This window comes from Pezoporus occidentalis, unplaced genomic scaffold (genome assembly GCF_034315485.1).
Source record: "Pezoporus occidentalis ecotype Australia unplaced genomic scaffold, CSIRO_AGI_Poc_V1 ctg259, whole genome shotgun sequence".
Classification (NCBI taxonomy): Eukaryota; Metazoa; Chordata; class Aves; order Psittaciformes; family Psittacidae; genus Pezoporus; species Pezoporus occidentalis.
Window position 1 is genome coordinate 821,754 of NW_026914491.1, and position 23,292 is coordinate 845,045.

The 23,292-nt window shown below is 58.1% G+C and overlaps 2 protein-coding genes across 8 annotated transcripts; both read right to left on the minus strand.

Moving 5' to 3' along the window:
• Nucleotides 1–936: 936 nt before the first annotated feature.
• Nucleotides 937–14,582, minus strand: TM9SF4 (transmembrane 9 superfamily member 4). The gene is made up of 18 exons (XM_062623853.1): nucleotides 14,517–14,582; nucleotides 10,030–10,140; nucleotides 8,453–8,552; nucleotides 7,877–8,045; nucleotides 7,667–7,796; nucleotides 7,080–7,203; nucleotides 6,441–6,559; nucleotides 6,218–6,329; nucleotides 5,664–5,734; nucleotides 5,098–5,230; nucleotides 4,565–4,646; nucleotides 4,395–4,470; nucleotides 3,977–4,060; nucleotides 3,585–3,760; nucleotides 3,201–3,264; nucleotides 2,352–2,471; nucleotides 1,648–1,737; nucleotides 937–1,385 (listed from the first exon to the last, which is right to left on the minus strand). Exons 1-18 carry the CDS (start codon nucleotides 14,535–14,537, stop codon nucleotides 1,236–1,238), a joined length of 1,932 nt encoding a protein of 643 aa, XP_062479837.1. The 5' UTR covers nucleotides 14,538–14,582; the 3' UTR covers nucleotides 937–1,235.
• An 838-nt stretch (nucleotides 14,583–15,420) lies between these two features.
• On the minus strand, nucleotides 15,421–22,538 carry HCK (HCK proto-oncogene, Src family tyrosine kinase). 7 transcript variants are annotated; one of them, XM_062623836.1, is made up of 13 exons: nucleotides 22,522–22,538; nucleotides 21,433–21,571; nucleotides 21,027–21,069; nucleotides 20,670–20,799; nucleotides 20,426–20,524; nucleotides 20,201–20,304; nucleotides 19,968–20,105; nucleotides 19,370–19,522; nucleotides 18,941–19,123; nucleotides 18,517–18,593; nucleotides 16,789–16,942; nucleotides 16,406–16,537; nucleotides 15,421–15,991 (listed from the first exon to the last, which is right to left on the minus strand). In XM_062623836.1, the coding sequence occupies exons 2-13, from the start codon at nucleotides 21,568–21,570 to the stop codon at nucleotides 15,789–15,791; spliced, it is 1,554 nt and encodes a 517-aa protein (XP_062479820.1). In that variant the 5' UTR covers nucleotide 21,571; nucleotides 22,522–22,538; the 3' UTR covers nucleotides 15,421–15,788. The 7 variants fall into 7 exon arrangements, with proteins under 7 accessions (XP_062479820.1, XP_062479815.1, XP_062479814.1 ...); XM_062623831.1 differs by lacking the exon at nucleotides 22,522–22,538 and having other exon boundaries at nucleotides 20,670–20,796; nucleotides 21,433–21,709; XM_062623830.1 differs by lacking the exon at nucleotides 22,522–22,538 and having other exon boundaries at nucleotides 21,433–21,709.
• Nucleotides 22,539–23,292: the final 754 nt, after the last annotated feature.

Consider the following 23,292-nt stretch of genomic DNA (forward strand, 5'->3'; position numbering starts at 1 on the left):
TGAACCGGCTGCTCGGGGCTGGAGGGAGCCTTTGCTGTGACCTGGGACCTTTCACAGGTAAAGAGCATTTACGTGACCAAAATAACAGAAACCACTTTTCATCTCTTTCAGAAAGAGCTTCCCATGGACTGGTTCGGGCACGGGGTCATGGGAAGAGAGGAGCTGCAGGAGAGCCCGCACCAGCCATCCTGAGCCCTGCACCAAAGTACAGCTGAGGGGAGCCCGCGTTTCTGTTCCCTGGAGGTAGAGAATCTAAGAGGAGGAGGAGGGAGCAGCAAGGGCAGGCAGGGAGCCAGCCTGGCCCTGGCCATGGGAGCGCTCCTGGGGCCCGTCCCTGCACACACCTCGGGCCCAATACTGCATCATTGCTTGGCACTGACGTGACAGCAGCGGCGCAGCCGTGTCTCAGCAAGGCTCCCAGGAAACCTCCTGGAGCAGAGCCATGGACAGGACAAACCCTTGTAGTTACCTCGTGCTTCCTCCCAGTCCTGGGCTCCAGCACCAGCACAACCACGGCACTTCCATCCTGCTGCAGTGGCTGCGCCGCCCGAGCGAGGGGAATCCCAGCAGTGCAGCATCCAAAGTGGCCTGTGCCGGCCCAGGCTGGAGGGAGGGAAAAGTGATGCTGAAGGCTGCAGTTCCCAAGTGCTCCCAGGGTGAAATTGCACTTCCCAGGCTCCAAATGGCACCTCCATTGAATTGTAAACAAGCCAAAGGCTCGGCTCTGAAGCCTTCAGGCTCCTTGGATTTTGCCATAGTCAAGCTCCCTCTTCTGTGCAGACACAAAGGCAGGAAAGAAACCCAGTCTGGTGTTTGTCTGAAGAGTCTCCCTGAATCCTAGAGCACCCATGGGGCTGGAAGAAAACAGCTTCACAAGTGTTTCCATTGCTGTCCCAAATCCATTCGTCATCAACATAAAAAAAAAAAAAGGATGAATTAGCAAAAAAGGGGTTTACTTATACAGAGGGGTATTTCTCTGCTAAAAAACTCCCTCAAATATGGAACAGGATAATAAAGTTAAAATGTAAGGTATCTACAGACCCCTCTTCCCCCCAGAAGTAGCCCGGAATCCATGTACACTGTGCCACAGTTACATTCCAAAAAAGGAGGAGTTATTTATTTCTCTTGTCACTCTCCCATGGGATTTTGTTTCCTTAAAAGAGCTGGGAGAAGATGTCCCCTTGGCTCCCAGGACACACGTTCAGGTGTCTGCTTCCTGCTGGGTCTCTGCACCTTCAGTCTATTTTCACTGCGGCGTAGATCTTCCGGACAAACATGTAGGCTGCATAGAAGCCAATGGTGCCAGTGAGGAGCCAGAAGGACAGGACCATGAGGGCCGTGTAGCCGAAGTATAGTAGGGAGGGAATGAACTCAACAATATCCAGCTAAAACAAGAGGAAGAAAGAGGCAAAATCAAGCAGAGGTAACAGTTCTCTCCCCAGACCAGGCAGTGCCCTCTGCAAGGGGACAATGGGAGGAATCCCTCCACTTTGATGGGAACTGAAAAGAGATTCCCTCAAGGCAGGGACTGGGAACACCCAGAGGCACTACCACCCTCTCCCCCACTCTGGAAGGCCTCTGTCCTTTCCCAAATCCAACAGTCTCCTCTGGTAAGGCTGCACTTTCACACAAGGGGAAGGACAATACCTTGTTCACAAAGTAGAAGACCGCATAGATCAGCACGTAGAAGGCAGAGCCTCCAGACACCAGGAAGGTTCTCCACCACCAGCGGTAATCCTGACAGGGCAGAAAGCATCATTACCCCTGAGGCTGCCTTCTGTGCCACTGCCCCAGGGAGCTGGGACCTTTCTGGGGCAGGGAGAACACCCATTTCCTTCAAGGCCACGCTGGACAGGGCTTGGAGCAAGCTGCTCTAGTGGAAGGTGTCCCTGCCCATGGCAGGGGGTTGGAGCTGGAGGAGCTTTCACCCTCCCAACTCAAACCATTCTATGGTTCCATGACTCAAAGGAAACCCAGTTTGGGGCTGGGGAGCTATTGTGGCACAGAAGTGTTTCCAAACGGAGAGGACAAAAAGCTGGCAGTGAAGTGAAGATCACAGCTACTGAGGAACACTGCTCACTTGTGGCCATGTGTTTCATTTACTATGTGGAGGGAATAAGACAGTTCCTTTGGGAAGAGATGTCAGCTCAAAACACCCCACACTCCCAGCAGAATTCCTGGGATGAAGCCACAGTTTCCAGCCTAGCAGGTATCAGGTAGCTTCAATTCTCCTTGAAGTTCAGAGCTGTTAACAACAACCCCCCTCGGGAAGCCGGGCTGCACCGGCTTCCTATGGAGCAGCAGCACTAACGTGAGCTGACCGACTGAACCTACAACCACGGAGCTCTCACCTCAGCACAGAGCTGGAAGTACACCATGACAATGCTGATCTGGGAGCACGATACCACCAGGATTATAAACACCAGGAAGAGAAAGCCAAAAAGGTAATAGAACTGGTTCTCCCAGATTGCCTGGAACAAAGACACAGAGGAGGTTTGTTTCCACACTACTGGCATCAAGCAGCAAACATGAGACTAACTCTAGCAGTTAACCCAAGGAAAAACAAGGCCTCGTGGAGCTGCAGGTTTAATAAGTTTCACAACATTAGTTCAGAGGAATCTGGTTGCAAAAAGGTGCCCAAAGACAGCTCTGAGGTAAATTGTTCATTCCCTCCATCCCCCAGCAATGGAACAGCAAATTCCTCCCTGTCCATAAGAGCAGCAGCTGGAACAGCTCAGGGAATGCCTCCAGACCAGGACCCCTCCCTGCCATAATGTTACAGCACCTTTCAGCCCTACCATTGTCCTTCACAGCCCCTAGGAGCATCCTGAGACACCTCCAGGTGCCTTCAGCAAGGAAACACTCCAGAGACCCACAGCCCAGCTCTCCCTGAAACAGCCTGGAGGGAACCTGCTGCTGCCCTGTTCCAGGGCAGGAACAGCCTGGAGGGAACCTGCTGCTGCCCTGTTCCAGGGCAGGAACAGCCTGGAGGGAACCTGCTGCTGCCCTGTTTCAGGGCAGGAACAGCCTGGAGGGAACCTGCTGCTGCCCTGTTCCAGGGCAGGAACAGCCTGGAGGGAACCTGCTGCTGCCCTGTTCCAGGGCAGGAACCAGAGACTGATCCAGGGGAAAAACCCTCCCTTCAAAAGCTATGGCACAAAACGGACCCTGAATAGGAGCAGAGAGGGTTAAACGCTTACACTGAAGATGAAGAACAGCTCAATGAACATTGCTCCAAACGGCAGAATTCCAGCCATGAGAATCCTACAGAACAAGAGAAAAAGCTCATGAGCAGCACCATACAACTGTCCGGCCATGACGTGTCCCCTGTGACCACACAGAGCACTGCCAGCAGAAGCTCTGCAGCCCCAGGGCACCAGAATGAGTTTCACACTGTAACTGGCACAGCTGCTCCACTGTTGAGCACGTACCACTGCCACAGGCACCAGTCCTGGCACGGCTCTGGTTGCTCAAGGAAACCCATTTGCCATCTGGCTGCGCCCAGAGACCAGCAGAAGGCGACATTCAGCAGCACAAGGAGACCGAGGGGAGGAGCCTGAACTCACCAGACGCTGCTTACTCACCCCACGAATTTATTCATGTACCACCTCTGCTCCGGGATCTGCCTGGGAATCTGGTTTGTCCGAACAGGGTTGTCATAGGGCTGTTTGCGAAACCCAAAGTAGTAACCCAGGTAGACCAAGGGCAAGGAGATGCCAAACCACATGCAGAGCAAGGCCACCATGGTCGGGAAAGGCACCTGGAACCACACCAAGAGTCACAACATGAGGCTGAGAACTCAGCCTGCCCTGGAGACTGAAGTTGCCAGCCAGACCAACCCTCTGCTCACCCGCTGCACTGACAGCCACATGTGGGGAGATGTGGTGACACCAAGTGATCCCTGACAGCCCAGCCACCCTCTAGGGTGATCCCTGACAGCCCAGCCACCCACAGGCTCCAGGGTGAAGGTACCCACCGCTCCAGAGGAGTGCTTCCCCCAGATGAAGCAGTTCAGGACGAAGCAGATCCCAAAGACGACGCCGGGATACAGGGTGGCTGTCTGCAAGAGCAACACAGGGTCAGAGAAAGCCCTGATGGAGCAGATGTTTCTCTTTAATGGTCCATTGCTGGGACAAGGCACACACGGAGGAAGCAGCCCTTTTCCTTAGCACTAAGGGGCAGTGGAAGGGCCCAGGGAGGATCTCAGACAACCCTCCTGCTGTGCTGTAGTACAGGCTCTGGCGTTTGCCCTTTCATGTAAAGCTACAAGGACTCGACCCACCCCACATCCCTGCAGTACAGCCAGGCCGTGCCCAGCTACCCACAGGTACGTGTGGAGCTCACCCACAGATCAGCAAATGTGGATAAACAGCACAGAGCACCACAAGACTCACACAAAAAGCTCCCTTCTTCCATCGATGTCCTTTCAGAGTCCGGTATAAGCGGCCAGCAAAGAACCCTCCAAAAACCCTGCACAGAAACAAGACAGAGAAAATCAGTGCTCATTGCTGGGGAGAAGGGCAGGCAGGACAGCACTGCTGGGGGAAGCAGTGGAAGCACTTACCCCATGAACATGAAGAGGAAGCAGGCTGTAGTCATCAGCGCACCCCGGCTGGAGGGCGACAGCATCCCCAGCATAGCAACAACTGCAGAGGGGAAGAGGACAAAGAACAGCGGCTCTGATGACCGTGTGCTCACCAGCACCTGGAGAACAGGGGCATCCCCACACGCAGACCACAGCTGCCTGGAGCCTGCCTCATTGCCTTTAAGGCACAACACATCCACAGCCTCCAGCACTGGCCAGAGGGAGGAAGCCCCGGCTTTAGCCTCAGTTTCCCCAGGGATCTGAGCAGGTGCAGCTCTGGGGTGGAGTGCACACATGCAGGAGCCTCTCAGCCCACTGTGACCCAGGGTTTGTGTCTTGATTACAGGAAACAGAGAGACAAAAGATGCCTCAGCTGGGAAATGCCACTGAGAGACTCAGGAATGCCAAGCACAGACCCTGATCCAGCGAAGGTGAGCATCAATGGGAGCTACACACCCCCTCAGGCATTGTTCCCCTTCTGACAGCCACCCCATGCAACTCCTGCCACTTACAGATGACAATCAGGATCATACAGAAGAGCTGAATTCCAGAGCCCAGGAGAGAGCTGAGGATCATAGGATACTGCGGAGGCCTGAAGACATCTCCATGGACAAGTTTCCAACCAGATTCCTCCATCGTATCTTCCTGTAGCAACAACAAGAAAAAGAAGGTTATTCAGGTGTGATATTCCAGTGGAAATTAAGGTCCTACCGCAGCCAGGCTGAGGTTATTTCCCTGTATCTGGTTCTTCTACAGAACTTTATCCCTCTGCTTAAGAAACTTCTTTCCTCTTGAGCTTAGAACACTGAAGACCAGAACTGCCAGTGCCAGGACACACATTTAGGGACCTGTCTGCTGTCATTGCTTAGGTCTGAAGGCACCTGAACCTGAACTGCTGTTGTACACAGACAGCCAGAGGTGTCCTGAGCACACACGACACAACTTTCCCTCCTGTTTCCAGGGCTCCAAGCAAACCAGGGGCAAAGAAAGAGACAAGACATCCAAGTCTTCATCCTAGATCCCTCCTCATCCATGCTTCCCTCCCTCTCTGCTCCCAGCCCCCGGAACACACACTCACAATGTCATCTTCCTTGTTGTAGTTGGCAATGTCCTTCCGGAGCGTGCGGATGATGATCATGCTGAGAATACCTGAAACAAGCACAAAGTGAGGTTGGCTCAGAGGCTCCTGCATGGCTCTGCTGCTCTCATGATGTGCAGCTACACAGTGCCCACCAACACACAGTTCTGGCTAGAAGAGGAGGTCTCAAGTCATCACCCATCTCCCCAGCCTTCAGAGAGACAGAAACAAACCCCAGGGAGCAGGGGGTGGTATTCCAGCAGGAATGGGGCACTCTGGTTGTTTTTTTTTTCCTTAAATATGGACATGCAAGATGGGCATTAATGACATTCTGCTCCTTCAACTGCCCTACTCAGAGAGCAGAAGTGGGTAAAACTGTCTGACCCCAGGGGTGCTGCCTGAACAGGAGGTTTCGTGTGCTGATGGCTGTTTCCTGCCCCTTCTGACCAGGTTCAGACACGGCCACATCCCCTCGAGGCACCTGCAGCTGAGGCTTACAGGAGGCTCCCTGCACACTAATGGCAAAGGCTTCGCCCTCCCCAGTTCTCACTCACCTGAAAGGAAGAAGACGACCACAACGGAGTTAATGATGGAAAACCAGTGGATCTGCACGTCACTCATGGTCAGGTACGTGTCCCAGCGGGAAGCCCATTTGATGTCACTTTCCTGAAAGACCAGCAAAGCCCTTCTCACACCAGCACATTCCCAGTGCCTCCCACCACACCTCAGACACACACAGAGCAGGGCGCAAGCTGCCAGCCAGCTTCTGTTCCTCACCTCCCAGTGGACAGAGTAGGTGAAGAGCAACTGGTTCTCCTTAGAAGGATCTATTTCCTGAGGGGCAGAGCCGGTAGCTTCAGGCAGGGTGCACATACTCTTCTCATCAGCTTTCAAGTCTGCAGGGGAAAACGTGGCACACCGGAGATCCAGAGGTCAGCCCATCCCTCTGGACCACCTCCCGCCTGGCCCATCCTCATCCCAGGCACCCATAAGGTGCTCCTTAATTGCTCCAAACAGGGGAAAAACTTCCCTTACCCAAAGTTAGAGGCTAGAAACCAAGATCTAGACAGGGAACAAATCCCCTATTCCACGTGATATGCTGGGAAACAAGACCTGTTCAGCAGAGCCTGCTGCTGCCAGAGGGATGCTACACACTATGAGCAACTTCCCTTCAACACACGTTTCCCATTGAGCTCACACACGTAGGAGCGTTTTCCTCCCAGCTTTTAAGTTCAATTTTCCATGGATTCCGTTTCAAGGATCTCTCTCACTGTTGGTACTTCCTTAATAGCAAAGGGGTTTATTTATCCTGTAATTTGGACTCTCTCATTTCTGGGCCTCTGACACATCAGTGGCATTCAGCTCGTGGCCCTACGAGACTTCTCTCCCTTGTGCCCCTCCTGAAGAGCCTCTTACCTTCTAGTTTAATACTTTGGGGAATGACTTCAAAGCGCACAACCCTGTAGGTGTGCTCCTGGTTCTCTTCCACATCCTCTCTGTGGTAGTAAAGGATGAAGGAGAGGTGGTTGTGCAGGTAGAACTGAAAGAGATCAACATTAAATAAAGCGTTAGCACCCCAAGGGAGGAACGGGGAAGGTTTAGAAAGAACGAGTTCAGAAAGCAGCTTCAGTGAAGGAAACTAAAGACTCCAACTGTTCCCAGATACACTGTGCTACAGGGCAACATCAGGCTAATGCTTTTCAAGGCTAAAGGAACAAGAGGAGTGAAAAGAGATGTTGAAAAGGTAACACCTCAACCACCCCAAGCACCAGGGACAATGCTTTGGTCTGCTTCTGGCCTGAAAAACATCACTGTATCTCACATCCCAACCACGTGGCAGCCACCCGCTTCTTCCAGTGAGAGACCTCTCTCTCATCTTCCCACTCTTTATAAGAGCTTCTGGTTGCATGCCCAACTCATACTCCCTGGCAGACTTCTAACACGCCCTGACAGACACCCCAGTCCCCTCCAGGCATCCCTCAGACAGCATCTGGATTCCCTACCTTGTTACCATCCATAAAGCCAAGCCTGTATCCATGCTCAAACTGCACATCCTTCTCCTTCTTCTTCTCCTCTTCCTCACGATTGGAATAGAACTCCAGCCGTGTTGCCACAGGGAGGTTATCGGCAATGCTGAAAACAGAGATTCCAGATGAGACTTGGCCACAGCACCGAGTCCTCACAGACACAGACCCACACTTGAGGTGACTCACAGATGGACATAGTAATCCTCCCTGATCCGCTCGGCCATCAGCTTGCTCTGCTCCACTGTCAGAGTGACCGGTTTGTTGGGGAAGTTGCACAGAACTTCACATTTCTTCTCCACGTTCATGGAGACCTGGAAAGGGGTATTTACAATTCGGTCCCCCCGAAGAACCTCACCTGGAAAACAGGAAAACAAGGGCAGGGTTGGAGACCACCAGGCTTCTCAGCAGGGATCCTGCCCTGGGTGAGCAGTGTAAGCAGGAATGACGGCAGCACGTCCGCTCTGTTAGCACAGATGCAAGGGTGAACTGAAGGACAGTTCAGCTGCTGTGTCAGAAGCATCAAGCATTACTTGTGCAGCAGGTTACAAGCCCTCCGTGAAGAAAGGCATTTCCCCTTTCCACTACAGCGAAATCCCAGCTTGCAAACAGCCAGCACATCATGGATTAGAGGAAGCAGGCTCCCCACAAACAGTTTATTAGAGATGACATTTGCAATTGCTTTTACTCCTGTAAACACCCTCACACAGCTCATGAACGGCAGCCCACTGACTGCTGGCAACATGCTGTTCAACAGATACATACCCAGGTTCTCAGCCTTGTATGTTATCTTGGTGGGCTGGCAAAAGGGCAGGGAGTAGTACTCGTACGGGAGCTGGGTTCGGGAGCTGGTGAGCTTCACAGCCTGCAGGAAGAACAGAAGGATTATCCCCATGAAAGGACTGAGTTCTCTGTCCCCTCTCAGCACCAGCCAGCAGCTGATACAAGGCACCTCCCATAAAGCTCACTTGAAGCTGTTAAATAATGGAAAAGGAGACAGATGTTCCTGGGAGAGCTCCAACTCCCTTTCCTCTGCACGGTTCCTGGGTGCACATTCTCTACGCTACGGTTTAGTAGTGGTTCATTCACAAAGGAACGCTTGAAGAAAGAAACACTGGGGATTGGCTTCACAAATTTATGACTCAGTGGAGTCCTAGGAAGCAACAAAAGCCTCAAAAGAGGCTCAGGAGTCATGTTTCCTACACTAAGAAACCAACCAGGTCACACTGGCTGCAGGGCTCGGGCCTCCTGCGATAGGTTTTATCTCTGGAGCCATCATATCGGGGAGACAAGGGACGGTGACAAACCCCAGGCATTTCTGGAGAGCTCCCACCAATCGCATGCCACAAGGAAGCGGAGAGACCACGATAGCCAAGGCCACGGCTGCTCTAAGAACAGAAGTGTCTGTATTGCTGCCAAGCTCACTTACTGGAAGAGGGCTGGCAGTCACTGACTCGCCTCATCACTTGAGGCAGCATTTGGCTCCTGAAATCCCTTTGAGAACAGCCATTCCAATGCCCCCTCGGCTGGGAAGCTCCCTGTAGCCACAGGCAAGTCTCTTTTGCTTAAAAATAGCCTATGTCTGGCAGCCTGTGGCCAAAGAGAAAACTGTGCTGTGCTTCCCGTGGGAGCCCCAGCCTCAGCATCCCCACAGGGGCTGCATTCTGCTGAGGCGAGGCCACAGCTTCAGAGACATAAATGAAATGGGCTACAAGTTGCTGATGTGTGGAAAGGAAACCTGGCCTCCTCCTGCTCCATCGCTCCCTCCCAGCAACACTGCACAGGACCAGCTCTGCAGCCAGCCAGGCCGGCAAGATCTGCTCAAGGACAAACACCTGCACTTGGAAAGGGTTTATCATGGACTTCACTGGACTCGAAGACACAACACGAGCCAAGCAGAAGAGCAGGAAGAAGAGAGAACTGAAAAGGTCTGATTCAAACCACTTCTTTATTCTATCATTCACCTGAAGGTCCAAACTCTACAAGCACTGAGAGGCAGTACAGCGCTGGAGAAAAGCCTCTGAGAAATTCACTTCACAGCTATGGTGAGAAAGAGAGCTCCCAGACAGAGCCACATCTCGAGGGCTCTGGTGCAGCCACTGAAGGAACTGGGTAGATTTCAGAAGGAAGGAAGAGAATCCTGTTGGGCACTGCAGGGCAAGATGATGACAGCGACCACCAAGCGCTGCTTACTGTGAAAAAGAGAAAGTACCTGCCCCCAGTTTAGAACCAGGATCCCCACATTTGACTTCCTAGTCCCACTTATCTGCTGTGATATAAAGAAGAAAACACAAGAAAACCCAGAAGAGGCAGACTAACAGTTCCGTCCGAGTTCATCCTACCTTAATTTCTACAGGGTCATTGCGGTGGAAGTTGATAGGAGCCACCCCAGGTACATAGAAGGAGTCTGTACTGTGCAGGAACAGCAGGAGCAGTGTGTACCTCAGCCTTTCCTGCGAGAGGAGAAGAAACATCATCACAACAGAAACATGGAAGAACACCAGAGACGGGCAATGGCACCGAACGTGTCCACCCCAGGGCTGGGAAGGCTGCACTCAGGTGATCAAACACAAACTGAATTCAGAAGAGCTATCCTTGACTTGTTTTGTGATTCCCATCGAGTCCCTTTCTGCTCTCTGCCTCTTCATCTGAATTAGGAAAACACTGGCTTTGCTCAGCCACTTCTCTGTACCCCGCTCCATCCAGCGGGCTGTCAGCTGCGTGTTGCACTCTCCCCCAGCCAACACCCCTGTGTCAGGGTCCAGGGGTCGCCAGAGAAGGGGGGCACAGCCCTGGGGCTGGATTTCTGTCAGCCCTGCACATCAGGAGTTAATGCAGGGTAAGCTCTGACAGCGAGATAACCACTCGCTGCACCCACAGGACGGTCACATCACTGCTCCCCTCTTCTTCCCTCTCCCCTCCAGGCTAGAGCACAGCTCAGTAACATGACAAAACAAAATGAGCTTCCACCCCTTTGTCAGGGTCAGGCTGGAAGGTTCAATTCCATGGGGGCTCCAACCCAAATCAGGCCCCGTACACCAGCAGCAGCAAACCCAGTCCCAGACTTTGCTGCTTCCTTGGTCTCTCATCACCAGAGGTGACCAGCCCCCTCCAGCACGGTGGGAAAGCTGTGAGATGAAAATCAAGCTTTAGAGTATTAGAAAGCAGCACCCTGGCTGGGTTCAAGCACCAGCCCTGCTGTAATCTCACTGTATTACAGGCTCCAGCCCAGCCTCTTGACCCCTCTGTGTGTACGGCACCACTGGATAACCACAGAAACCCGGGGTCTGAGTTGGGATGCCTCCTGAGCTCATGCTGCAGCCACAGTAAACCCAACTGCTGCCTTCCCCAGCAGCTCCGTGACCCACTGCCCTCCCACCAACAAGCAGGGGCTTGGCAATCAGGGCTGGAAGACAAATATAGACGGGAAAGGGAGAGGAATCAGCCTGAAGAAGTGAGGCTGGAACCAGACCGAGCCACCTCCACCAGCCTGGTGCCTGCTCTGGCTCAGCTCTACCCTCCCACCAATAGACACAGTCTGTGCAGGCTGGGAGGGAAGTAAACCTGAGGCTGGCTCATGGATACAAGCTGGATACCACAGGGAGCAGAGAGGAAAGCACACGGAGCTCCAGGATCCCAGCAGCCGCCCGCAGAGCCTGTCCCAAATGGATCCTCTGTGTTTATGGCCCCACAGCCCCTTCCTCTTCATCACATTCCCTTTGCCTTATTCTGAGCCTGGTAAGGTACATTTGGCCCAGACACCAGCAAGGGTCAACAGAGTATCCAGAATTAACTGCAACGGAGCAGGATGAAAGGAAAAGTCATGAATATCAGGGGGTTAAAATGTAAAACGTACCCAAGATGCAAACACGAGGCACCTCCAGAAATGGGTTAGTACTAAATCATAGAATCATGATCAGATCTGTTTTCTGACCACGGAGGTTTTCAGATCTCTTCTAAGCACCTCTTAATGGAATCGGAACCAGCAGAAAGCTTCCTCTGGAAAGCAGGTGGGCAGCACTCTTTCAGATTGCTTAGACTTCAGTCCCGCTCTGCCTCGGAACACTGTGGAGCTGTTCTCTGTGCTCCACTATGCTTTGCCTTCTCCCATCTGGTAAAAGGGGACCCTGTGAGGTTCTGACCAAGCAGGACAAGGCTTGGTGCCCAGGGCAGGTGCAGCACGGGAAGGACACCACACTCCTGCCCTCCATCACGCTCCAGAGCAGCCACTGACCTGTAGCTCCCTTTGTCACTGAAGTGCCAGGCATCCAGCGCAGCACCCAATAAAACCCAAACCACACCAGTGCCACCCGTGCACTAAGAGCCTGTGGGCGACAAGAGCAGGCCAGAACTGGGGAGGTGCTCAGGAGACCTGCAGGCACGGGGAAGATGAGAGTTCTGATGAGCTCTGGCAGCAATGAGGCTCCTCGCATGCAGATGACGATGACTCAGGCAGCACCCGGCAACAGAAAAGCCACGAGGGGGACCATGGAAAGCCTTGCCAGGAAAACACATTCGGTAGCAAGAGACGGGAATGGTGCTGCTGTGCAGCAGGTGGGCAGCTCGGGAAGTGGGATGTGAAGGAAATGGCCAGTGCAGGTTCCTAAACCACAGCTCACAGCCCAAGGTGAAGCCAGGGCCCCTCCTTCTCAGGCTCTTTGCTTTCATACGGACCGACACATTTCATTTTCTCCAGATGAAGGCAGGAGCTCAGCAAGGAGAGCACAGCCCAATGCCAAAACACCTGCACAGCTCCCGGGCCTGGCCGGGCCATCAGCCCAGCTGGGGGATGCTGCAGGCCAAGTTATCCCCCCTGCAAGGTCACAACTCACGGGGCAGAGCCCTGCTTCTGTTCAGTCACAGAGCCCTGCTGCGGCTCCGACCCCAGCAGATGGGAGGCACCTTTGTGGCCTTCACCAACTGCTCCTACCCCAGAACACCCCCAGGAGGCTCACAGCTGAGGGAATCGGAACACCAAACGTGCACAACACTAGAGCACACAAACCCCACTGCACGGGGACACCACCATAGGGACTGACTAAGCCTGATGATTTTACCAGATGAGCAAATGCAGTCGCAAGCTTGCAAGAGACCCTTCCTTAGGAGAAAAGGAGCTGAATGAGAGGATCAACCCCTCCTGCGTCAGCTGCTCTCCCCCTTGGCACACACCGTGTCACATGCAGCCTCTGAGGGCAGCAACAACCACCCTGGTGTTTGTGGGGTCTCTCGGGGGGGGACGACTCTGAAATAGATTTCTGTGATTACCTTTGGCACTTGGCTCTCAGAATAAGTTAACTCCACCCTTCCTTGCAGCCATTCTACAGGCAGGGACACCTTCCACTGGAGCAGCTTGCTCCAAGCCCCGTGCAACCTGGCCTTGAACACTGCCAGGGATGGGGCAGCCACAGCTTCTCTGGGCACTTACCAGGAGCTTTTCCTGTGGTGACAGAAAGGGAGGAGACACAACCCACAACTGGGAAACAAAGGACCCACAGGTAACAGAGCAAACTGGAGCTCTCTCCCCGCTGTGTACCATCCATTCTACTGTCAGGCACACCAAGAGGACACACACAGCACTAATGGCACCTGCTCTGCACCCCCTGAGGACCAGCCCAGTGCTCACCCCCTTTCCCCAGCGCTGCCTCCTCAGATGCTCTCAACAACTGCTTGGACAAGCTCATCTTTCTTGTGCCTCTCCCTGCTCACCCCTGCACCCAGAGGAGTCCCTGAAAGCCTCTGAAAGGAGACAAGTGCTGCATTCACATTGATTTCAGAGAGCATCTTTGATGCCTGGAGAGCTGGCAGCAGCCTTCTCTGTTGCCACAACAGGGAAGGCCTCAGGGAAGTTCTCAGCAGGACCATCCCCAGCCCGCTCAGGCTCTTCCCTCCTCCCTGCCTGGGAGAAAGCCACTGGAGTCTGAAGGTGCTTGAAGCAGAACGAATGGAAACCTCCGCTCTTCCAACATCCCTTGCAGTTTCTGCCAATCTTTATGCTGCCTCACATCCCCTACCCCAGCCAGCACCGACCCTTGCATCAGCACACATCCTTTCCTCATGTGGCTATTCCACAACACGACATTAAGGACACATCCTTCTGTGAAAGCAAGGAGGGAAATCCATTTGTCTGCAAAACTTCAGAGAGAAAATTAACATCTCAGAGCTCATTTCCTCCTCCGTGAGGTGGCACCGATGCTCTCCTACCTCAGCAAATCCCCATGGGAAACATCTCCAGCTCCCCAAGGACTCGGAATAACTCAGTCATAGTAATTGAGACGTGGGGAGGCAAAGCAGCCGCTATCACTGCCGAACGCTTGTTAAAACCGCACAGAACACAGCAGCCCTTTGCCTGGCACCAGTACCTGGTGCAAGCCAACGCTCCCCTTGCAGGGAACCGCACGGGAGCAGAACACGGCCCGGTGCTGCCGGGTGCTCGGGGCAGCCAACAGCGCCCGAAGTCCCCGCCCCCGGTCCCTCCCGCCCGGACAGCGCCGTGAGCGGAGCACCCGGAGCCGGTTCTGCCGCCGCGGGGCCAGGCAGGGCTGAGCCGGGCCCCGCTCCGCCCCTGCCCTCCCCCGGTGCCACCGCCGGCCGGGCCGCGGGGACACCCCCGGGAGAGGCGCGATCGCTGCACGGCCCCGGGCGGACGAGAGAGCGCTCCGCGGGCCGGGCCCGGCGCAGCCCGCGGGGCCGGGCGGGACGAGGCGCGGGGCCGGGGGGGGGCTGCGGACCTGGAGCCGCGTCCTCCGCCGCCAGGGGCCCGCCCGGCCCGGAGCCCCCGCGCCCAGCGGGCCCCAGCGGACACGGGCCCGGCCCGGGCCGCCGCACTCACCATCGCCGCCGACGCCGCCATCTTGGATCCACGTGTCGGGATGCACGTGACGTCAGCGGAAGTCAGCCGCGGGGCTCATCGCCATGGCGACAGCGGCCGCGCCGCGCCGGGCCTAGCGCCGGAGCTCCGGGGGCCGGGCCGGGCCGGGCCCAGCGCTGCCGCCGGCCGGGGCCACAGTTCCGGTGCCCGGCGGGACCGGCCCTGAGGTCAGGGGAGCAGCGCCACCATCTTTGCTGAGGGCAGCGGCCTTCGCGAGCAGCGCGGCCACGACGCCGCGGGCGCCATGTCCGGTGCGGGCACTGCGGCTCCGGGGCTTTGGGGCGGCCCCGACCCCGCTGTCCCGCTCCCAGCGGTGCTGAGGGCTCCGGCACGGCCGGAAAGGCGGCAGGGTGAGGGCTGCATTGATCACTACTTTATTGGTTACAGAAAGCAGCTCCCAAATGGGCACTAAAGCTCATTAGCACCGGACTTTGCCTCCTTGTAGAGGGAGAACTAACGGCTGGAAGGGCCCTGCTGGAAGGCGTGCAGGGCGGTCCCGTAGAAACCAAGTACTGCTTCTTCCCTTTCCCCAGATAATGCGTTATTAAATAACATACAGAGAGTGCAAGGGGGGCCGGGCCCGGTGCTAAGGCTGCGAAGCTCTGGCCGATGTTAAATCAGAGCTGGGAGCGGAGCAAAACTCCGTCTGGGTTCATCTGCACCAGTGCTGCCTCCCTCCTGCTGCCCTGTGCAGAGCGGGCACCATGAGCAGCCCCCAAGAGCGAGCTGGGGCAACACATCCCATGGGAACCCACTGGGATGCCCCTGGCACACAGGGGCCAGGGGCTATGGGTGCTGAACTGCACACCCGGAGCGTAGCAGCAATGCACAGGGCCGGTGCAGCTGAAGTACCTACTGCTAATAATAACAATCTGTGTTTGTCTCTTTGCAGCTGGAACAGGCCCAGTCTTGGCCCTCCTCGGGTGATGCCACTGGTGCAGGCACCCACTGTCCAGCCCGTGCTTCCCAGAGCAGTGGCACTGAGGCCACTCAGGCACGTGTGAAAGGCACAAGGTGCGTGCCTGGGTCACATCTCCCTTCATCCAGCTTCCTCCTGCCCCACTTCCAGCCCAGCCTCAGCAGGAAGGCTCCAGCTCCTGGGCCGGGTGGGCAGGGGAAGGTGGGAGCAGGCAGATCACAAGTGGGATGGAAAGAGCAGGGAGCCTGTGTTCACTGCCACCAGCGCAGCGTGCATAGTGCCAGGTATCCCCTGCCTTCCCCAGGCTCCCTGCATTATGGCTGCTGCTGATACTGGCTCTCTGTGGCAGTGAAGAAATCCTCCAGAATGCTTTGCACGTACTCAAAGGTGGGCCGGTCCTCAGGTTTGGCTCTCCAGCACCTCATCATAACATCATAGAGCTCCTCGGGGCAGTTCTCGGTGCAGGGCATCCGGTACCCGTGCTCCAGTGCCCTGATCACCTCCACGCTTGTCATCCCTGGAGGAACGGGGCCGGTTGGTGAATGGGGCAAGATTTAGCACTGCTTGCTTTAAAAAGCAATAAAACCCCCAAACCACCCTTTGGGCAATGGCACTAGGAAGAAAAAGGACAGGTTAGGGGGTAGGGAAGGGGGATCTGCAGCTCCTGGTCAGGGAACTATGCAGATAACCGTGGTGCCGAGTGCGCTGTGGCACACAGGTTTGTACCCACTTGAGTGAATCAGGTGGGAATTCTAAGAGTTATATATAAATTTAACAAATAAAGGCTATGCTTCTCCATCTGCTGAGCCTTAAATGAGCCATTCCTTCCACTAATGTCCCAAACAGCCCTTCCTGCACCCCAGAGCCAGCAGTCTGTTTGTGGCAGCATTTACTTGTCTTGTACAGAACCATTTCCCCCAAAGGAAGGTACCTGGGTAGGGCACACGCCCGTAGGTGATGATCTCGGTCAGGAGGATCCCGAAGGACCAAACATCTGACTTTATAGTGAAAGAGCCGTAGTTGATGGCTTCTGGCGCAGTCCATTTGATGGGAAACTTGGCACCTGACAAAGAGATCCCACGGGAAACATGAGCTGTAACCCAACTGCTGAGGAACTGGTGGGGAAATATGGGGAACAAGAACCAAACAAACAAGAGGAAGATGTGGAGTGATGCAAATGAGGAGCTTCCCTCTTCGGCCCGGTTACACAGCGCATCCCCAAGGGGCTTTGCACCGAGGTGACGCCTTGGGGAGTGACTTCAAGGGGATCCCACAACCCCTCAGCACCCAGAGGGCGGCCAGCCCCCCCCGCACCTTCCCGTGCTGTGTACTCATCGTCCTCGATGACCCGCGCCAGCCCGAAGTCCGCGATCTTGCAGAGCAGCGCCGCTGACACCAGCACGTTGGCAGCTCGCAGGTCGCGGTGGATGTAGTTCCTCTTCTCGATGTAAGCCATCCCTTCTGCAATCTGCACAAAGGGGGAACACAACGTGCAAAGGGGCCTTGAACTGACACAGCCCCCTCCGCGGGGGGGTTACCGGGAAGGGAAGGGGTTCGGCTGCCTGTGGGCAGTGCTGGTGGAGGGGTGAAAGGAACCGAGTGGCAGCAGGGGCTGACCCTGCTGCGTGGGACTTGTTCTCTGTTCAGGGAAGGGGTCAGGCTCCGGGTGACCGGCCCAGCACCACCCTGCAGCAGAAAAGCAGCAAGAAGGGGCACCCGCGCTCATGAGCACGTCTGTGGATGCTGCAGGACAAGGTGCAACTGCTTCATCCCTGGCTATGCAATGAGGGGTAAATCAGCCTCTGCTCAGAGACAACGCGAGACCAGCCTCTAAACACATAAACTCGAGGGGAGCAGGGAGTGATTCCCTCCCTACACCAAGGGAACAGCAAATGGACCTGAATCAGCAGCACTGCAGAGCCTCCAGGGCGAGGGCAGGAGAGCACGGTGCTGGGTCTCTCAAGGAGGGTGGGGAGCCCTGATCCATGCAGAGATGACCCCGTTTGTGCCAAATAATCCCATACCTGGATGCTACCAGCATCCGTGAGCGGAAGGGGCTGGAGCAGACAGGGGGAACCCCTCCCCATCCCCATCCCGCCTGCCCGGCCAGGCCAGGGTAAGGTGCAGCAGCTCCGAGCCCCCCCCACAAAGCACAGCAGGAAGCAGGCGCTGCAGGAGCAGGATTGTTTCCATGAGCACAGACACTGCTGCGCTTGCAGTGACTCAGCCCCAGCACAAGCCTGGGTGCCAGCCCTGCTGCCTGCACATGGCAGCTCTTCAGGCTGTGCTCTCGGGGCAGGGATGGGCTGTCTGCAGGAGCCAGCTTCCTGGGAGCAGATGGGGCAAGACTGCAGGGCTCAGTGCAGCCCTGGCACAGCCGCCCCACAGGCAGGGACCTGGGCTAAGCCCCCAGGGCCTGAGCTCCTGGCCCTGCTTCCCTATTGTGCTCAGGACCCTCCATGAGTTCTCTCACAGCAGCACCGAGCTTAGCTCAAAGGGTCCCTGGATTTGGCTGGCGCCTGGGGACGCTGCAGAAGCGGCAGGGCCAGGACAGGGGTTGTGCCCATGGAGCTGGATGGGCAGCCCTGAAACCAGCTCCTGAAAACATCCCTGCTCGGGAGTTCCCTGGGGTCCTCCTGCCTCCCGCAGCCCCTGACAGCCCTTCGGCAGGGAGCAGATTGTGAGCACCCACAGCCGTCCCGGAGGCATTCCTGTGGGATCACACAACACGTTCCTTCTGGAAACCATGCCCAGGCACCGTGAACACAGCAGCACCGCGCTGCAGGTCTGCTGCTAAACCACAGAGCTGCAGCCGCAGCTGAGCCCTGCCCGGGGCACGGTGAGGGTGGCTCTGCTGCACGCAGGGGGCAGGCCGCAGGTAACCATCACAGCAGCAGGGGATGCTGAGCCGGCAGCCGGGTCCCCGCCGCCCTGCATCCCCCGCCCCGGTGTTGCCCGGTCCAAGCAGGCTCTGCCCAACCCCAGCGGAGACCTTGGGCTCCTCTCTCGCCGTTCCCAGGGGCAGGTCTGCGCCCTCCTCACCTGGGCGGAGAAGTCGATGAGCTTCGGGAGCGGCTGCCTGTGCCCCTCGCTGCTCTTCAGGAAATCCAGGAGGCTCCCTGTGGAGGCGGCAGAGAGCGGCTCAGGGCCCCGGGAGCCGAGCACGACGCGGGCACTCGGGATGCACACCTGAGCCCCCATCCCGGTGCCGTGGGTTGGGAAGAGCGGCAGCACCGCTGCAGGTGCCCTCCGTGTCTGTCCCATCCCCATCCCTCCATCGCACAGGGCTGTCCCTGCATCCCCCATCCAGCACCCTCAGATGTGCCGTGGCAGGAGCTGGACCCGCTCCCAGTGTCCCAGGAGCCAGCACAGAGCCCGTGGCTGACCCCAGGGGTACAGGAGGGGCCGGATACTGCTGCGCCATCCCTGGGTACCACCAGTGACCGCGCAGGGACGCGGGCATCACCTTTCTCCATGAACTCGGTGATGATGTAGATGGGCTCATCCCTGGTGACCACCGCGTGCAGCCTCACCAGCTTGTCGTGCTGCAGCGTCTTCATCAGGCTGGCCTCCTCCAGGAAGGCATCCGCAGACATGCTGCCCGGCTTCATCGTCTTCACCGCCACCTTGGTGTGCTTGTTGTAGGTAGCTGGGAGACGCACAACACACCATTCCCAGTGCCCAGGCGCTGGATTCTGGAGCCCAGAGCTGTCCCCGTGGCCCCAGCCTCAAGTAGTCCCTGTATTAAGGCCAGGGCCACCTCCTCTTCCCTGTGCTCCTCCTGCAAGTCCTCCCCTCCCTGCCTCCTCCACCCCACCACCTCCTCTCCCATCCCTCACCCTTCATCCCTCCTCACCACCCTCACCTTCCTCCCGGCTGCCCCCCCCACTCTCACCCATCCACACTTCTCCGAACTGCCCGGCTCCCAGCTTCCTCTCCAGCCTCAGCAACTCCCGAGGGATCTCCCAGGCATCTTTCTCCCAGGGTTTCTGGGGTCTGGGCACGCAGCAGGGGTAGGTGAGCTTCTGGCACAGCCCATCGCTCTGCCCTGCGGGGAGCAGCCACAGCCATCAGCTGGTGCCTCTCACGGGGTGCTTCGTACTTGGAGCCCACTGCAGCCTCCCTGGCCACAGGCCATGTCCTGGCACCATGCGCCACGCACCACGCTGCAAGCCCTGAGGACACATTGGACACCAGCCACTGCAGCCTGGCCCCGACAGCACCGCTCTGCCCTGCCCTGTGCTGGTGGTCAGAGCCCAGGTTGGGGCGTCCTGGGCACTGGGCATTCAGGGACACAACACCCCCAGATGTGACAGCCAGCAAAAGCCAGCCCCCTGGTCCAGTGCTCACTGCACATCCTGGATGGAGCCACAGCAGGAGCCCAGCGGTGATGGGCAGGAGCCCCATGGTCTCCGAGTGCCCCTGGCTGCCCCACAGCCACCCAGGGGCACAGCCCCATCTGGGATGCAGGATCCAGGCACCCCAGGGCTCACCTCTGTAGTACTGGACCAGCTCCTGCAGGGTGTCAAAGCTGCTGCGTGCGGACACGTAGAAGCCGCCAGTGTCCAGTGTCCGGATCTTGTAATGCTTCACCGCGCTGTCCCCGTCCCGCACTGACAGCGAGTAGCAGCCTGTCCGGGGAGGGTGAGGGCATCGCATCCCTGTGCCACCCATCCCGCACGGTGCCATCACCCAGCGGAGCCAGCGCCGTGGGCACCCTCCAGACCTTTGCTTGTCTCGCTGTCCCGTATCATGAAGGATCCGATCACGTTCCCGGGACCAAGGAGCTGCCGCTCCGCATCCTTCCGGCTGATGCCCTTGAAAAACCACCTGCAGAAAGGAATGAACCAGGGAATGGGGCTGGGGAGCTGAGGCTGGCGTGGGGCAGGGCTGGGAGCAGCCACAGCAGGGGACCGTGGCACCGGGATGTGCCACCGAGGGCTGGACTCACTCCTCCGTCTCCAGCGAGTCAGCTCGGGCAACGTAGTTGCTGGGGATGAAGCCTTCGTGCCCCGTCACCAGCGACCGCGCTCGCCACCACTCCCCTGACCTGCGGCAGGCACGGCACTGGGTGATCCCATGGCACTGGGTGATCCCATGGCACTGGGCACTGCTGGCAGCTCCAGGGCAAATTCCATAAGGAGACCCCACCCCAGCAGGGCCGCGAGACCCTCGGGAGCCCTGGCAGCACTTACTGCTCCAGCACCTTCAGCCGCTCCCCTTTCTGGAAGCTCAGGTCCCCGGCATGCATCGCCTCGTAGTCATAGAGCGCCAGCACCACAGCGTCCCCCGAGCCTGCAGCGAGGGAGCTCCCTGGGCACCCTGCTGGGGTGGGACGGGGGGGACCCATCCCTGCCATGGACAACCAGGACACCGGGCAGGACCCCCGCAGCACCCAGCGCCTCCGGCTTCACCGTGCCACGGTCACGTCTGGCCCCCAAGGAAGCCCAGAGCTCCCATCCTGCCTGGACCGGCAGCGCTGGACCCAGGTTGGAGAGGAGCTGACACGCACCCACCCCTCGCACCCACCTTCACCCCCACCCCAGACCTACCATCCTCGGGAGGGGGCACGGCCGCGCTGGGGACGTTATTGCTCTGGAAAGTGGGAATAAAGCAGAGAGCGACATTGTGGGGGCAGAGATTCGTACCCCAGGGGGGTCTCAGTCCCTAGAAGCAGGCTCAAGGGGGCACCCGAGGGGCAGCACCAGCACCACCAGCGCACCAAAGCGCCAGCACCTCTGTCCCACCTCCCAGCACCTTCATTTTCCTCTCCCTTTCTCCATGATTCCTTAATTCCCAGCAGGATCACTCTGTGCTTTGCTCCAGCATGGACGAGGCTCCCATCCCATGGCCAAGCCCCTGCTGGCACCCGCATCCAGCCCCGCTCTTGGTGCTGGGAGCTTTGGTGGGAAGTGGGGCTGAGCCCCACAATGGCTCAGCCCTGTGCCCCCAGCTCACCCAGTGGCTCCCACTCACCCTCCTGTTGGTGGCGGTGGGGTCCCTCACGTAGTGGCCCTGCTGGAGGCTGGGGCTGGGGTCAGGGTCGGTTTTCATCTTCTCTTGGACACCAGCTTCCTTTGACTTCAGGCAACCCATCCTGGAGCCTGGGGAGGGGAAGTGAGGCCGTTGCGACAGAGGTGAAAGCCCCACTGCACCCCCAGCTATGGGGCGCATGGCATGGGGCTGTGATGCCGCATTGCCACGGGCAGGGAGGGCTCTGCTCCCATCAGGGAGCCGGGGGGGGGGCAGCATGTGGAGGGGAAAAGGAACCTCCCTGTGCAGAGAAAGGAGAAGCCACAGGAGGCAAGGTTTGGGCAGGTGACAGCGGCTGCCATGGGGCAGCTTCACAGCCCTTCCCCAGCCAGGGATGCAGGCACTGAGCACCACGGGGGCCGAGAGCCGCTTGGCTTGGTCTGCAGAGCGGGGCCCCCATCACAGTGGGGCTCCCCCACAGCCCAGGGCTCCGCACCCAGCACCAGCCCAGGGCAAACGCAAGCGCTCAGCGTCCTGCAGCTCCCCAAGGAGCACCCGTGGGGAAACGGCTGCAAAGAGCAGGGGGAAACCCCACAAAGGCTCTTCCCTTGCTCGGGGAAGAGCTCGGTACGGGGAAAGGAGAAGGTGCCCAGGGTGACAGTGAAGGAGGAAGCTCGGGGCTGAGCAGGACCCTGCGGTGCGCCCAGCACCGCTGGCCTTGCTGCATGGCTCTCGAGGGACATCGCTGTCGCCTCCCAACCACTGCTCCTTGTCCTTCCCAGTGTGGCAAAGCCTGGCTCAGCCCCGCTGCCCGTGGCAGGGCCGCATTCAGCCCTGCAAAGCACAAACAGCTCTGAGGGTCCCCGGCGGCCCCTGCAGGGACACCAGCAGGGACCACAGCGAGGGGCTGCACCGGGACGCACCGGGACCGCTGCCACCGCCTCCCCTCGGGCACCGCCGCACCGAGCGGGGCCGGCACGGAGCAGGACCGGGGCAGGGACGGACCCACCGGGCTGCCCGGCACCGGGGCTCCCCCCGCCGCTCCCGGGGTCCCGCTTTCGGCTCCGCTCTCACCTGCGCTGCCGTCCCGGGTCCCGGTTCCCGGTCCCCGGTCCCTGTCCCGGCTGCTGCTGCTGCCGCCGCTCCGCTCTGCCCGGCTGCGCCCCCGCCGCCCCTCCCCGGTAAATCCGCCCCCGCCCGGTGAAACCACGCCTCTCCCGGTAAGGCCCCGCCCCTGTCCCCCGGTGCTGCCCGACGGGGAGGGCGCGGCTGATACCGCGTGTCCCAGCGCCGGGGTCCCAAACCGGGACAGGAGCGGGGATCCCGTTGCACGCAGAACAGGACCTCGCGCTCCAAGCGGGGCACCCATCTACTGAAGGCTTTCGAGGGCACCCGTAATGCCTGCAGGGACTTCCCATCCCACCCCGGCCCTGTGATGGGTGCCAGAGCCCTGCTCGCCCCCCCAGCCCTGCTGCCCTGGAGGGTTCGGGAGGATTTGGGGTCCGACACCCCAGAGTGGTTCCTGGCTGGCAGCAGGGATCGTGGGGTGAGCCCAGGCTGGTGTGGGGTGAGCCCAGGCTGGTGTGGGGTGAGCCTGGTTCTCCACCCCTGCAGAGGGGAAAGAGGAGACCCCCAAGCGCTGTCCCGTGATGGGGTGCAGGGCACAGAGCAGTGCAGGGCACGGGGCTCCTGCTCTCCTGGCCCTCGTGTTCCCATGCCAAAATCATCCCAGGTCCCCTCTCCAGCCTTTGCTCCGGTTCAGCCAGAGCAGCCCTGAATTTGGGGCCGGGACAGCAGCAGCAAAGGGCCCTGCGGTGACACCCCCCATGGTGGGCAGGCCCAGGC